Below are 12,011 nucleotides of genomic sequence, written 5' to 3'. Positions count from 1 at the left end.
TTGCCAACTGTGATAAAATTGTCCAAAGTGTGAACATTTATTTTAAAGAAAATGCAAAATTAAATTAAGTGTAATCTTCAATCCCCTGAACTGGAAACCTATCACCTCTACCCGAGTTCCTAAAATACAGCATCAGAGATAAAGCAGTGGTTACAGAAGGGCTGACAAGCTAGCCGATTAGCTATGCTGACCAAGTATTTCATAGTTAATCATGTCAAATGTGGCAGTGGGCTTCACTTAAAACATACAAACATTAAAATTTACAGTAAGGAGTACAAAATGCTACACCATGAGGGCAGGTATGTGCTCAGCGACAGCACATCTTCATGCAAACGGCCTCAGGGGGTTCCCGGCCATCACCGCATGGTTTAGGTTTGTTTTACTGGCCTTTTTTTTTTTTTTTTTTGTATTTTTTTTCCCCTGAAGTTGGAAACAGGGAGGCAGTCAGACAGACGCCCGCACGCGCCCGACCGGGATCCACCTGGTACGCCCACCAGGGGGCGATGCTCTGCCCATCTGGGGCATTGCTCTGTTGCAACCAGAGCCATTCTAGCACCTGAGGCAGAGGCCACAGAGCCATCTCAGCACCCAGGCCAACTTTGCTCCAATGGAGCCTTGGCTGCGGGAGGGGAAGAGAGAGAGAGAGGAAGGAGAGGGGGAGGGGTGGAGAAGCAGATGGGCGCTTCTCCTGTGTGCCCTGGCCGGGAATCGAACCCGGGACTCCTGCACGCCAGGCCAACACTCTACCACTGAGCCAACCGGCGTTAAAGCAGGACGACATGCTTTTAAAAGCTTCTGTTAAAGAACAGAACCAACTTTAAAAAAGAAAATTGTAATATACTAAATAAATCCTTTGGATAGATGCCAAACCAGAAAATCTTTAAGGATATCTTTTTCTAAATTGCAGTTATGATGGCAATATCAGTCAGATACAGAATAAAATCCTAAAATTTTACCATACGTAAAAGTAAGCAAGTCATTTACTGTAGAAGAAATTAAAACGTTACTGATAAGGAGTAGTATTCGTGCTATCATCTTCAAGAAAGATACTTTAAAATCTACTTCCTTTGATTGTAGGTTATGAGTATCCAAAAGCAGCATGCTCCTCGTTTCCATTATGAACTAGAATTGTTTAGTTTCTGGTTTCTGGCTTCAGCACTTAAAGAAACAACGGTGTGTTTATGGGTCTGTGGAGGAATGAGAAGCTATCGGCGTAGAACACGCTACGTCTGTGGGTTTGAGGAGGTGCCCACGGAGAGACGTCAGAAAGGCACCGCACACAGGGCGGCGGGGAGGAGGCCGGGGATGGGTGGGGGTCTTCACATCCTGAGGCAGGGGTACACCTGGGCATGGGACGCCTGGGCTGGAATCCTGGCTGTTACTGATCGCTGTTGACCATAACATGCTGCTAACTCTGTGCCTCGGTTTCCTTACATCTGAAGTGGAGTAACAGGTCGATGTGGGGATTAAATAACTGAAAATACGTTAAAGACTCGTCACTGAGCTCACGAAGAGCCTGTAAGCTGTGACCACTGTTCCAGGTAACAGTCAGCCTTTGGAGGGACAGGGAGTCTGAAGGGAGCGGAGAGGTGAGGAGAGAGGTCCCCAACTCCAAGCCTTCACAAATCCAAATAGGACATATCGGGAAAATCACCGAGTGACTGAAACGTTCCTGACTCTGAGGCAGGAACAAACACACCAGGAAGGAGTCAAGGAGACCGCAGAGGAGAGAGTGTCACGAAGGCCCCATGTGGGGTGACAGGTTTCACCCACCAGCCCACTGAGGAGCAGTGAGGGACCCCAACCCTCGCACTCCCCATGCTGAGGTCCCATGAGATGCCCAGAGAGGAGGCAGAGAGCAACACTACATGATGGCCACACAAAACAAAGTCCATGTGTGAAGTCACATAGGGCAGCGGAGGTGGGAGCACGGCCCACATCCACGTCTGCCCTACAGGATGGCCCGACCACAGGGGACACCTCATATAGTGATAAAACTTTCACTTTCAGAAAATGACGTTTAGCACAAGACAAAACACAACGTCTGATAATGACGAGTGGCATGCACATGAGCGTGACACATTTGTTCAATGGCACAGATACCAAAATGAAAATATTGCTCATGGTGACGGCCATCAGAGCCACTAAAGTAGAAAAACGACAACAGCCAAGGCTGAGGAGCAGGCAGAGCAGCCGATGCTGATGGCGCATGGGGAGGGCTGTGAATGGTGTGGCCACCCTGGAAAACGACAGACCTGAACAAGCAGGCACCCAGGAGCCAGCAATCCACGTGCAGGTGCTAACGCGAAAGAGATGAATGTAGGAACATGGGGCCACTGAGAGACTTGTGCAAGGAAAGCTGTCACACAAGCTTCATTCACAACGGCCAGAACTAGAGGTGACCCTGTGGCCTACCTGTGAAAGGGCAGGTAAGCCAGCAGAGCTTCACAGGGAGACATGGCAGTGAGCAAGGATGAAACCGCCGTGCACACAGCACCACGATGCTCTTGAGGACGCCGTGCGGAGTGCTAGCAGCTCACGCAGAGCGCCTGCGCCTGGCGCCTCCAACATGAAGACCTAAGACAGGAGCCAACTTCGCGGTGGGGCGGTCAGGACACTGGCAACCGGAGGAGGGGGTACACGAAGGGTGGGATGCTGACCAGGATAGCAGGCGGCAACAGTCACGTCTCACGTCTTTATCGGGGCTTGGGTCACAAGGGCATATGCCTCTGTCAAACTTCGGTGAAATATTTACTCTAGACAGCAACACCTCACTATACGTGAGTGTCACCTGAGGAGGACATCAGCCTGGTCACAGGGGTGCTGTGGGAGTGCTCCGAGGGACGGAGCTGCTATCTGCGAGAAGAGACAGACTGAGGGACAGATGAGTTGACATGTGATCAAACAGGTACAGCCTAATGTTAATGGCAGAACCTAGTGGCAGGTACACAGGTATTCAATGGAAATTTTTCAACTTTTCTGCATGTTTGAAAGTTTTCATCATAAGTAACTAATCTAACTAGCTATTTTCAATGTCTTATTATGAAACACACACAGACGTCACATACGCAAGGACCTCTCTGCCATCCCACACGCTCTGCTTACCTTGCTGAGACAGCGACTTTAAAGAGGAGTTTATAGCACCATACTATCTGGGCCAGTCACGTAAGAGACCAAGCCTGAACACTGAACACGTGTCTGCAGGTGAGAATGGCTTCTAGAATAGCCCAGTGGCTCTTCCACGCCCAGGCTACCCTACCTCCAAGGAGGGGCAGCAGCCGTCCACCACCCTCACGAGGAGTCAGCGCCGTCTCAAAGGGGAAGAAAGCTACCCTCTCTTCTCTCTGGTCACCGCTCCCCCTGCTCCATGCCCCAGCACCCCACAGCAGCAGCAGGGCCAGCCCAAGATGGGCACTAACCCACTCTTGCCCAGTGGCCCTGCCTCCTGCTCAGGGCTGCTGGTCCACAGGAGACCAGCTGGCCCCTGGGGATCGGCTCAGCCCCGCAGAGCCTCACACAGGGCAGGGGGCCTGGGCTGGGTTCCGGACAGAGCTCCAGCGGCAGTGAAGCTGTTCTCACCTCCCACCAGGCCTGCTCCACTCTAGCGCTTGTGTCTCTGCGTGCAGGTGGCGCCGTCACTCGGGAGCACCAGGAGGAACAGCATCCGTGTTGGATGCATGACTGACCACCATACACGCTGAGAGCATCCTCGTACCAGGAGCTGTAAGCAGTCACCACTTCTGCCCTTCTTCCCACTCAGCCACACACTGAGTGCATCCTCCCGAGCTGAGCCACACAGACTCGCCTACCCAAGCTCTCCAATCCTACTGCATCTGAGCAGGAGCCCAGGGCATCTGGCCCAGCCACTGCTACTGCAGATGCAGGGAGACCGGGGACCTCGGCTCTGTCATCTTCCTTCGCCAGCACGCCTAGTACCAGGGCCCTGCACGAGGGGCTCAGGGCCTCGCGGGACGGCGTGGCATTTACCTGCCTTGTTCTAGGGGCCAGGAAGTGACCCAGCCCTTTGGTGTCGGCACTCAGGATGCCAGAACAGACAGCTCGCCAGACTCGTTTCCCTGACAGACGAAATGACCATGTGCTCCGCATTATACAGATTCCTGTTCTCCGTTCATAGCACAGAGGATCTGACGCAGAGAACAGCGTGGCGAGCCGGTGTTTGGAGCCGGCAGGTCCCAGCACTGCGGCCTCGATCATCCTCACCTCGTTTGGCGGAATCGTGGCGAAGGGCATGATGACGGCGGCCAGGGGGATCTGCGCCTGCTTGGCCATGTCCGACGTGCACGGGAAACAGTATGTGGTGCAGCGAATGTAGCGGGGGCTCGCGTTGCCTGGAACATCAGAGACACACTTCAAATCGGCTGAGACACTCCGATGTCTCTAAGCTGTTTCTGGATAATCACTGCCTTATTTGTGAAACACTCTTAATGATTTCATGGAAAAAACCAGTATTGTGCAATTCTACCACCTGTAGCGTAGGCACACTGTAATTTCTTGCACAAGACAACACTCTGAATTCTACAAAAATACGAGAGAGACGTGTTAACTGTTTCTTCCCGCAAGCGGGTGTCTGACGGCCAATGCGCAGACCTGAGAGCTGGCGGGAGTCGGGAGGGGGGGGAATGAAGAGAAGGACAGGACCCGGGAAACAGGGCAGCCTCCCCGCACCGTCTCCCTGCTCCTCCAACGGGACAGCACTCAGACACCGCGTCATGTCAGCAGGGACACTGTCAACTACAAGTCCATTTGAGTGGGGGATTTTTTAACTTAAAAATTAAATTTAGCAATGAAAATTTTACTTGTAATTGAAAATATTTAAAACTCTCTATTTTTAATAGACACAGGGCTCCCTAACCAAGTATCTTTATTTCATGGCACACATTTTGAGTCATTAGAACAACTACCTGAGACAAACTATGAAGTTCAAATATAATTTAAAACTATACTATGTTATGATCAAAAGAACATAACCATCATAGGTACACTCGCTGAGTGTCAACTGAGCTGCAGACACTGCTCTGCAAAGGACACGGACAATACGCACCACCCCAGTAACGCAGCAAGGGTGTGACGTCAAATGACGAGTGCTGGGAGAACGCACGTGGAAGCCAGGGAGGCAGACATGGCAACACTGCAGGCACTGCTGAGCAAAGACCCCAGGGAGAGGGTTCCCTGGCCCGGCCCCGGGCAGGTGTTAGTGCTCACGTTACCAAGGGTGGCAGAGCAGAGGTGCAGAGAGGTGAGAGGAGCAAGGTACAGCGGGCAGTGGGAGCCTGGACTTGTGTGTTCAGGTGCGTAAGGCAGGCAGGTGCATGAGGCAGGCAGGTGCACGAGGCAGGCAGGTGCGTGAGGCAGGCTGGTGCACAAGGCGTGCAGGTGCGCGAGGCGCGCAGGTGTGTAAGGTGGGCAGGTGTGCGAGGCGTGAAGGTGTGCAGGCTCCGCACGCAGCCCCTCTGCCTTGCTGGCTGCCTGCTCTGCAAGGACAGCACTGAGAACGGCTCAGAGAACAAACTCAGGCCCGGAGACCCCCTGCTAGAACCTGGCTGGCTCCATGGCTCCAAGATGACACAAAACATTTCTTTGCACACAACGTTCTGTTTCTAGGACTGAGCACACGAGCCAGGCACACCACACACAGAGAACCTGAGACGTCTGCTCCCACCGGGACACACTGCACCTTGGCATAAACCACAGGCACTACGCTCCTGGGAAGACCGACCGTACAGGCTGATGGGGCAGGAAAGGGACTGCAGAAAGGGCAGGAGGGAAGAGCCTGTAAGTGCCCCACTGCCCTCATCCTGATTGAGAGAGGGAGAGGAGGTTCAGGACGGCAAGGACCTGCTGAGAAGACGCCACTGGGGCCGTCCTCCAGCCCCCACTCTGCTCGCGCCGCCCACCAGTCCCAGCGCAGGACGTGAGGTGACAAAAAGGGGCATCCAGCAGTGAAAGCAGAGGGTCTCTGACCCTGCTGTGTCGCCGCCCTGACCCTCAGGGGAACTCTAAAGGCCTGCCAGCAGAGAACAGAGCTCAGTGCAGTCCCTGCTCTGCACGCCACTGCTGATGGCAAGTTCACTTAGTGCTGTGCTAAGTGCTCTCTAGGCACCGTGTGGGGGAGGGCTCAGCAAACCACATGGTGAGTGCCAGGCTGTGTGCGGAACTGAGGCCAGCAGAGCTCAGGTCCCAGCCTCAGGTCACACTCATGGAGGGTGACAGAGCTCAACCACTGCATGTGTCCCCTACCTATGCCCTGCAGACATGGAGACAAGTCCTCACAGACTCCCCTGGAAAAGGGGACCCATCAGTAAAAGCATCACAGAAGGGCACCCGTGTTATGAGCTTTAAAACAATGGTACGGAATCTGGTAAACTTCAACCAAAATGACCGCTGCGGATCAATACCTTGGTCCTGCACCACGCAGTCTGTGGTGACCAGCGGAGGGACCTGGCCTCGGGCGCTGGTGGCATACACCTGTCCTCCTCTGGCAGCTCGGTCGCTCTCAATCACCTGGATCTGCGGAGAAGATGTCAACAGCAAGTCAGAGTCCAGGTCTCCCCAGCGTTCTCCGCCCCCGGCCTGCCCCGCCCGCATTATGCACACGGGAAAACCGGCATCTTATTCCATGGGCTCATCACAGAGCAGAGTCTTCCCAGAAGCCGCCCTGTCGCCAGGCCCGCCATGGCCACTGTCACAGGTCTAGACCTGCAGCTGCCAAATGTCACTCTCAGGACTCCAAGCTCTGACCTGACCTGCACAGAACTTTGCTTTTATTCCGTTTGTTTACTGGGACCGTAGATGAGCATTTCTCAAAAAAAAAAAAAAAAAAAATCTGATAGGAAAATAAATTGAAAATAACTTTTGTAAAGAAAATACTTTTGGTCGTTACACAAAAGTCTAAAAGGCTAAAGAAATGACTGAATCTAGAAGTGATTTGTGACATAAAGCTGAATAAGTCTTCACAAACTTCCTGCTCAAACCCACTTTCTCGTTCGTGTCTGCGGCCCCTACCAGCTCCCCGAGACAGGGGATAGACCGCAGGGTCCCCGGGGGTTCCCATAGGACAGGAGTCGACGGGACACAAGTCCCTCAATGTGCTGTTTCACTAGAAGACATCCCATATTTCTCTAAGAAAACATTTAGTGATGAAAAATGGAGACAAAAAGTTTTCTTTCTGTTGCACTTGCTTTGGGGTGAAGACGGGGCGGGCTCCAGCCATAAGGAGCTCACAGAGACAGAAGGGACCCCAGGGACTCCTTTCCTCCCTTCCCCTGCCTCCTCCCTCCTCACAGGATCAAAGGAGTGGGGGTTCCTTGTCACGCAGAGCCACCTAGGAACGCTGACTAGACACCCTCCACCTGGGTGGAGAAGAATGAAGTCAGAGCTCTAAGTGAACAATTTTGTTCAATATGCAAAATACACTTCATACTTTTACTCTCCATGGGGGTCTTAAAAGTGTCCTTCAGTGGCCCTGGCCAGTTTGCTTAGTGGTAGAGCGTCGGTCTGGCAAGTGGGAGTCCCGGGTTTGATTCCCGGCCAGGGCACACAGGAGAGGAGCCCATCTGCTTCTCCACCCCTCCCCCTCTCCTTCCTCTCTGTCTCTCTCTTCCCCTCCCGCAGTTGAGGCTCCACTGGAGCAAAAGATGGCCCAGGCGCTGGGGATGGCTCCTTGGCCTCTGCCCCAGGCGCTAGAGTGGCTCTGGTCGTGACAGAGCAACGCCCTGGATGGGCAGAGCATCACCCCCTGGTGGGTGTGCCGAGTGGATCCTGGTCGGGTGCATGTGGGAGTCTGACTGCCTCCCCGTTTCCAGCTTCAGAAAAATACACACACACACACACACACACACACACACACACACAAAAGCGTCCTTCAGTTACTTAGAAGAGCGTGTTTATCAAGACAGACTCACTGACAAGGCCTCCCTGACACTAAGTTCTGCCAGAACACGCCACATGAAGGCCGAGGGATGTGGCCGAGTTCAAGAGGAGCAGAGAGAAGCTCCCAGGCGGTGTCCGTCCTGAGACCCATCTACCGAGCGCGCACAGGGAAGGACGCCCACTCTCCATGAGGGGCAGACGGCTGCCCCTGAGCCTCTGAGAACAGCGCACAGGGCGGCCCCTCGGGAGGGCCTGAGGACTGAGCAGGGCACTTACGGGGCTGGGCACAGAGTCAGGGTCCAGCTTCCTTGGGGCCGGGGCCAGGCTGGCCATCTGCGCAGGTCCCCCAGGGAAGCCTCCTGGATACGTGAGCTGCGCCCCCGGCATCTGGGGACCATAGCCGGCTGTTCGGAAAGAATTGCACAAAGAAATGACTATAGCCCAACTCCCAGAGGCGGGGCCCACAGAGCATCCTGCTTCTCTGTCAGGCCCGCTGCCCTTCTCCTGCTTTCACACAGGTGGGGCGGGACCCGTAACCCCCGCAGCGCCCCTTCCCTGAAGCTTTGTCCTTAAAGCAGGAACACAGCTGACCTGAAGACCTGAAGTCAGGGCAGCCCCAGGGAGCCCCGCCCCTTACCCGGCTGTGGGGGACATCCTGGGCCCAGGGTCTGTCCTGGGAGTGGCGGGGGCTGCAGCTGGGTGCCTGGAGGAGCGGGCCCCGGGAACCCGTCCTGCCTGTGCCCTGGTGGCGGTGCACCCGGGCCGTTCAGAGCCATGGGCGGTGGCGGCAGAACCTGAGACCCTGGCTGCAGAATGGACGGCTGAGGAGGCCGTGGAGGACCCTGCGAGGGTGCGGATGGGGGGCCTGAGGGGCCCTGGCTGGGGGGAGCCATGCCCGAACCTGCGAGAGAGAGAAAGAAAGAGAGAGAGAGAGAGAGGACCAGTCACCCACATGCTGCATTTCTGCTCTGACTTCTGCACAGGACATGGCAGGGACACTGTCCTGATGTAAATGAAGGAAGCACCCTTACAAACCAAACTTTTTCTTTTTTGCCCAAGATGAAACCTTCAATCAGAATGTGACACAAATACTATTTGGGCATTTTATACTGGAGAGTTTTTAAAAGGGTAAAAACAAATGATTTTAGTGAGGAAATTAAATTTTAACTAAGTTGCATCAATTTTCTATGATACATGGCATTAATTAAGGAATTGTGTGTAGCCTGAAATCTAGCAAGTCCCACAGAAGAAATGCCACAGTGTCACAGGCACGACTGGAGTGGCCCGCGCAGTGGGTTACCGCGCCCTGCGCTCCATGCCCACGGGGGTTGCAGACCGGGCAGAAGTAACCAGGGAGAAGGGATGGGCCTCTCACATCTTCCCGTCTCCCCGGAAGCAGTGGTCCAGCCAGACTGCTGTTTGCCTCACCTGGTCATGCGACACTGAATTGCCTCACTTGCAATCAGTACAAGACAGGAAATATTCTGAGGGTTCACACTAATGATCCTAAAGCACTAACTCTATGTGATGAAAATGGTTCCTCACGAGGCGAGAAGGCTGACCCCAGAAAACCCAGCGTTTCTGTGACATGACTCTCAGCATTGATGGCCTCTCCCATGACTGTCCTGCTGGCTTGCAGCCCAAGCCCCTCTCCCTGTGATTAGAATGCTCACACTGCTGAGACACAGCGCTCCTGTTCCATACATCAGGGCCCCAACTGCCCTCACGGATCTTCAGACAATTTCACTGTTCTAATCTTTATTTGTGACCTTGCATTTCTTTTTCTGTCGTTCTAGTATGGAACATAAGGTATTCTGAGGGTCCTTCAATTACCTTGAAATAAATGGCAGCATGATCAGGGAAGGAATTCGTTATAGCCACACACAATGCAGACAAACAGTACAGAAATGCCCCAAAGACTGTGTCGGTCGGGTGCACCAGCATTGCGTCTACTTCAGAGAGGAAGAGCGCCTTTCTCAGCGTTCTCATGAACAATGCTCATGACAGGGGACAGAGAACCCTGGCCAGGAACCTGTTACCGTAGCTGTTGATGTTCATGGTGTTGAGCTGACCGCCCAGCTGGGAGACGGACGAAGTGGACATGGGACTCGGATACGACGACTGCGCAGTGGGTGAGTATGGGGCGTAGGAGGGTGCTGCACTGTTGATGGGCGGAGCACCTGGAAATCTGGAGAGGAAGGAGGATACTGAGCAGTAAGGCAGAGTTTCACATATGATGACATACAACAAACATCAACGACGTGTGAAGCTAAATGAGCCCAACCACAGGGCACCAGGGAAATGCCACAGTGAATCACACAGCCTCATCCTGGTGACCACACAGCCTCATCCTGAGGCTTAGCTTGAATTCCAGACCTCTCCCCGACTCTGTCATCTTCACCCCGTTTCCAATCTCATTCACAGTTCAAGTTGCAGCAAGCGGACAGTGGAGGAGACGGGCAGAATGTGGGGGTGCCTGGCCAGGACTCGCAAGCAGAGCAGATGCCTAAACACCGCTGTCACGTGGGTCTGGCCCAGGCCAGCGCAACGGCCGGCTTTGAGGGAACTGTCCCCACCAGCGGAAACGGTGTTGCCACGGCTACCGTGCATGGAGTCCTGCCTGGGTGCTGTGCATGGCACATGTCTCCTCCATACACGCTTCAGCCCTTCATCCACACGGACGACTGTTTCAGGCATGTTCCTGGTCCAGCTAGTCACATCTGAGCCCAGAGCAGCAAGCACATCCTGCCTCGAGCCACACTGTGCTCTGTGCATAGCCCACGGCCACAGAGAGGGTCTGTCTGAGGGCAAAGTCCATAGCTCACTGACTCCAAATGGCAGGACAGAAAGATCAGCCCTATCGCAGCTAATACCAGCGACCTGAACCTGCTCTTAACTTCAAAGGAGCTGTTTGATGTTCGGATTTCTTAAAAAAAAAAAAAAAAGAAAAGAAAAAAACCCCTGAGATGTTTGCAGTTTAGAACAGTGAGTCTCCCAGATCTCCTGCGCTGTCCCCTGCACTGAGAATCTGCATCCTCTGGGCACACATGGGGAAACCAGGTCTTGGGGCCCACAGCAGCCCAGCGGCACCCACACCCACAACCAGGAGCAAGTGAACGGCTGCAAGCAGAGCAGGCTTCCTGGGCTTCAGGCCTTCGGCTCCCCTCCTCCCTCAGGGCAGGGGGGGCGGGTCCCAGTCTGCACTTTGACTTCCTGTTCCCAACTTTTATTTACTGATGGATTTGAGGAAGAGAGAAAGGGAGGGAGGGAGAGAGAAACAGAGAGAGAGAGAACGCGCGCAAAACAGAGAGAGAGAGAACGCGCGCCCGAGAAAGAGACGTGGGTTTATAGCTCCACTCAGTCCTGCACTCACTGCCTGCTTCCCGTGTGTGCCCTGCCCAGGAACGGACCCTCAACCCTAGCTTACTAGGACGACGCTCTAACTCGGTGAGCCACGGAGCAGGCTGCCCTTTGATCAGCCCTCTCTCCGATCATAGCCACAGCCTGTCAGTTGCCCACCCTGTCTCCTGAAGCCAGCCTCCCCCGCCCTCACTGCCACCACCCCAGCAGCAACAGTGACCAGGACAGAGGAGCCAGGACACGCCAGCCTCGCAGATGCCCTATGAGAGGACCACCACGATGACTTTAAACCCCCAGGGACTGTTCTCACTAGCAGGGACTACAGTTCCTTGCAAGGGTGACTAAATGGACCATCAGCAGGGTCCAAATCCACACGGGGTGGGGGTGGGGGTGCTCCTCCCCCACAGCCCCAACTGGGCTGCCTGACAGCCAGGAAGAGACCTGAGAAAATGGCTGTCTCTGGCGGTCTCTGGCGGTCCCTGGGGGAGTTCCAGCATGGGCACTGTATGCAGGCTCCACACCGTCCACAGCAACGCCTCACAGGACAAACACGGGGCTTCCCCGCGGAGTGTGATGTGGCTCTACTACCAGGGCCGGTCTGAGTGGACTATGGTGCTCGAGGCATCCACACCCCACATCTGCTTCTCCAGGCCCGCCTCCAGCTTGCCCTCCTCACCTTCTTACAAACACAGACCTGAAGTGTCCTTCCCCTGCTCTCACTACTGCCCTGCCACTCAGGAGGCCCTCCCTGGACATCCAAC

The 12,011-nt window shown here is 54.4% G+C and overlaps 1 protein-coding gene across 2 annotated transcripts in view; it reads right to left on the bottom strand.

The window, feature by feature from the left end:
* Nucleotides 1–12,011, bottom strand: part of SEC24D (SEC24 homolog D, COPII coat complex component) — a 59,861-nt gene that overhangs the window by 37,540 nt on the left and 10,310 nt on the right. For both annotated transcript variants that reach the window (XM_066233949.1, XM_066233950.1), the window contains exons 4-8: nucleotides 9,930–10,078; nucleotides 8,528–8,791; nucleotides 8,167–8,294; nucleotides 6,417–6,528; nucleotides 4,222–4,349 (exon numbers count right to left, since the gene is read on the bottom strand). In XM_066233949.1, coding sequence (XP_066090046.1) covers nucleotides 4,222–4,349; nucleotides 6,417–6,528; nucleotides 8,167–8,294; nucleotides 8,528–8,791; nucleotides 9,930–10,078 — 781 coding nt within the window. The remainder of the gene's footprint in view (nucleotides 1–4,221; nucleotides 4,350–6,416; nucleotides 6,529–8,166; nucleotides 8,295–8,527; nucleotides 8,792–9,929; nucleotides 10,079–12,011) is intronic.

Source organism: Saccopteryx bilineata, chromosome 1, assembly GCF_036850765.1.
Source record: "Saccopteryx bilineata isolate mSacBil1 chromosome 1, mSacBil1_pri_phased_curated, whole genome shotgun sequence".
Taxonomy (NCBI): domain Eukaryota; kingdom Metazoa; phylum Chordata; class Mammalia; order Chiroptera; family Emballonuridae; genus Saccopteryx; species Saccopteryx bilineata.
The sequence above is the reverse complement of the archived record's forward strand: the minus strand, read 5'-3'. Positions and strand labels throughout refer to the sequence as shown.